Below are 3,608 nucleotides of genomic sequence, written 5' to 3'. Positions count from 1 at the left end.
TATTAATAATAGATACCTTTTAGGACTACTTTTACTTCTATTAAGTTTTTAATAAGCTTTCCTTAAAGCTATTCTTTAATTAAATAACCGTTTACTTACCTTTAATTTATACGAAACCTATACTATTCTATAGTAGAAATTACGGGCTATTCGAATCTTTAATTAGTTCCTCTATCTAATACTTCCTTCCCGATATATCGTTACCTTTATCTTATCCTTCTATTTCTCTATTCCTATTCTATCCTACATTATAACCTAACCTCTTCGATTATTACCTAGTTATACCTTAGTATACTTTAATAATAATTATATAACTTCTCGATTAAAGCTTATATATAATAATCGAGAACGATTAATTATATAACGATATATTAATATAGAGCTACTTAGCGAAAACTATATCTATATTTAATAGGGGTACGCTTTAATAGGATAATCTACTCGATTACCTATAACCTATTAATTAGGTATACCTTAGGTAGGGCTTTAAGCTAGGCTATATACTAGGCTATAGGTAGCCTTAAAGTATAGCTATAGGGTAGGCCCTTCTACCTAACTATTCGTAATACTTAATAATCTAAAACTAGTCTATAAGAAATCTCCCCTCTTTTTATAAATAGAAAATATTAGGGTAGATTAGCTTAGATAGGAGAATATACTTAACCTAGCCCTAAGTATATATATATATATATATATATAGATTATTAGTAGATATAAGGATAAGGGTCTTAACCTCTAGCTACTTTAAAGGTATCTAATTGCGATTTTCGTTAGATTAAGACAAAAAAGGGGCAACTAAATACCTTTACTTCTATAGTATTATACTGCATTTTAAAGGAAATAAGCGCGAAAGTCATTAGTTACGAAGTGGTGGGGTGATGTTGAAGCAAGTCACGTGCGCTGTCATCCCTGGCTTAGCGGGCTTAAAACAAGCGGCTCTATCCTGAACCCCGCACACTTGTGGGCCGTGCTCCTGAGGATGACTGACCACGCGATCAACATGGCCAAGGTCCACAGAATTGGCTTCACTCGGCTGGACCCTACCGTAGGAAAAGAAGGAAGGCACACCTCGAAGTGGGTACACCTCCCTAGCAAGATCCACCGACGCCGACTGACGCGATAAGCATCATTTTCGTACACGGGCTACGAGGCCACCCCTTGCGGACGTGGGGCGACGACGTGGACAACACGAGCGCTGACAACGCATCCTCATCGCTGCGAGCCACTTTTCGAAAGCGGTGGGGCAAAACGAGGCACGGCGCTTCGGAAGACACCTCGGACACCCGCGACGCAGCCCAACGACACCCTTTCTGGCCACGCGACCTGCTGGCGGACGACCTTCCCAACGCGAGAATATGGACGTACGGATACAATGCGGATACTATCGAGGGGATGTTCGGAGCGGCTAACACGAATAGCGTGTCGCAGTATGGACGGGACTTTGCCATTAAGTTCGAGCGGAAGCTGGATGATCAGGTGGGTGTTATGAAGCATTAGGCTGGCGAGACGTTGGACTGATTGGCCAGGAACCCATTATCTTTGTGGCACATAGCCTCGGCGGCATTATCGTGAAGGATGTAGGTGTTCTTGGTGTTTACGCGGGAAGAGGATCTGACGTGCCTAGGCCCTCTCCCGGTCAGAGACCTTACAGCAGCGCACAGCAGCCATTATATTCCTAGGCACGCCTCACCGGGGCAGCTCGACGGCAGACTGGGCCCAATTGGTGTCGAATATAGTGGCAGTGGCTTTTCTGGTTTCGAACAAGAACGTAACTAGGGCGTTAAAGGTCGATAGTGAAGTGCTTGGAAACGTCCACGAACGGTTTATCAAAATTACGATAAAGCGGGGCATACGACTACATTCCTTCCAAGAGGGCCGCAGCATATTAGGCGTGAGAGGAATTAGTGGAAACGTAGGTTGAGTATCTACCTGTCCGACTCGCTTTCCAGCTTACGTATTCTCGCGTGCAGATTATTAGCGACTTTTCGTCTTCGCTCGGCTTACCGGACGAAAAGATCGAGATCATCGACGCGGACTATCGGCAGATGGTCAAATGCACGGGTAGGGACGATAGTCGCTATAGGGTTATCTGTGACGTCTTCAAACAGTTGCTTAGGCCTGGAGCACCTGCCAGTTTGAGCCTTGACCGGGTGGGAAGTGCGCCCTCACTAAGCCATGCTCAGACGCGTGAGACGACTGTGGGCGGAACACTTGCGCAGCATCAACCATAGAGCGGTCAGTAATCGACTCAGTGCCACCCGCTGAGTACTAACACGACTGCAGGGCCGTGTTTCTTAGTCCCGTTCCCAGAGAACAAGCGGTTTGTTGGGCGCATAAAAACACTCCAACGACTAGGGAAGATGCTGTTCGACGACGAAATCCAGAAGGCCGCCATCGTCGGGCTTAGCGGAGTAGGAAAAACGCAGGTGGCGTTGCAGGTGGCGTACTGGGTCAAGGAGACCAAACAGGACTGGTCGATCCTCTGGATACTAGCACTCAGCATGGCAGGCTTCGAGCAAGCCTGCGCGGAGATAGCCAGGGACCTTGGCCTCGAAGGGCCCAGCCGGGATGACCCGAAAGAGCTGGTGCGACGCTACCTCTACTCGGCTCAGTCTGGCCGTTGGCTTCTTATCGTTGACAACGCCGACGATATAGACCTATTGCTCGGGACTTCGAATTCCATTGGGATCCATAGCTACCTTCCAAGAAATACTCACGGTCGCATCCTGTTCACGACACGCTCGACAGACGTAGCGCGGGCTATCGTTGACGACGACTTCATCCACGTGAGTGAGATGGACGATCAGGAGGCCAGAGCTTTTCTACAGACGCTACTATCGAAAGATATAACCGCAGATGATGCGGCCGTAGGGGCACTGCTCCGCGACCTCACGTATCTCCCGTTGGCTATTTCGCAAGCAGCGGCATACATTAAAAGGAATGGGATAACCCTCTCAGGCTATCTCTCGCTTCTTCGGGATACAAACAAGGAGGCCATCGGTCTATTGAGCCGGGACTTTCCTGACCTGACGCGATATCGAGAATCTCGACATGCTGTGGCCACTACGTGGCTCATTTCGTTCGAGGAGATTCGCCGAATAGACAAGCCAGCGGCCGAACTTTTATCGTTCATGTTACAGGTGGAGCCGCGGGCGATACCGCAGTCGATGTTGCCTTCGCTGCACTCAAGGGAAGAGCTGGTTCATGCACTCGGGACGCTCAAGGGGTATACTTTCTTACAAGAGCGAGAGGACGCAGCAGTGTTCGACATACATGGGCTAGTGCACCTGGCCACGCGGGGCTGGGTGCAGACGCAAGATATCTCTGGGGAAGTGCATCAAGCAGCTGTAGCTCACCTGGCGACTATCTTTGTGTCTAATGAGTGGGGCCAGCGTGAGACATGGCGGCAATACATTCCGCATGTGCTGAGGGCGATCCACGGCGCGGCGGGGAGGGGAGACTGGGCAGGCGATGATTGCGAATTAGGCTTCTGGGTAGGGCGATGCCTGAGAGTAGAGGGGCGAATTGCGGAAGCGGTCGAGATGCTGGAGCATGTGGTGGCGGTGGGTGGGAGATCGCTGGCAGAGGACCACCCATCTCGACTGGCA

The 3,608-nt window shown here is 49.2% G+C and overlaps 1 protein-coding gene across 1 annotated transcript; it reads left to right on the top strand.

Moving 5' to 3' along the window:
* Positions 1-1,000: 1,000 nt before the first annotated feature.
* Positions 1,001-2,850, top strand: D7B24_005370 (uncharacterized protein; the record flags this gene model as incomplete). The annotated part of the gene is made up of 7 exons (XM_028639527.1): positions 1,001-1,074; positions 1,125-1,361; positions 1,419-1,476; positions 1,527-1,577; positions 1,971-2,061; positions 2,284-2,786; positions 2,845-2,850. 7 exons carry the CDS (start codon positions 1,001-1,003, stop codon positions 2,848-2,850), a joined length of 1,020 nt encoding a protein of 339 aa, XP_028490101.1.
* Between the last annotated feature and the right edge of the window lie 758 nt (positions 2,851-3,608).

This window comes from Verticillium nonalfalfae (genome assembly GCF_003724135.2).
Source record: "Verticillium nonalfalfae strain VnAa140/NRRL 66861 chromosome Unknown scaffold_326, whole genome shotgun sequence".
In the NCBI taxonomy this organism is placed as follows: Eukaryota; Fungi; Ascomycota; class Sordariomycetes; order Glomerellales; family Plectosphaerellaceae; genus Verticillium; species Verticillium nonalfalfae.
Note: the sequence above shows the minus strand (reverse complement) of the source record. Positions and strands in the feature narration are given on the sequence as shown.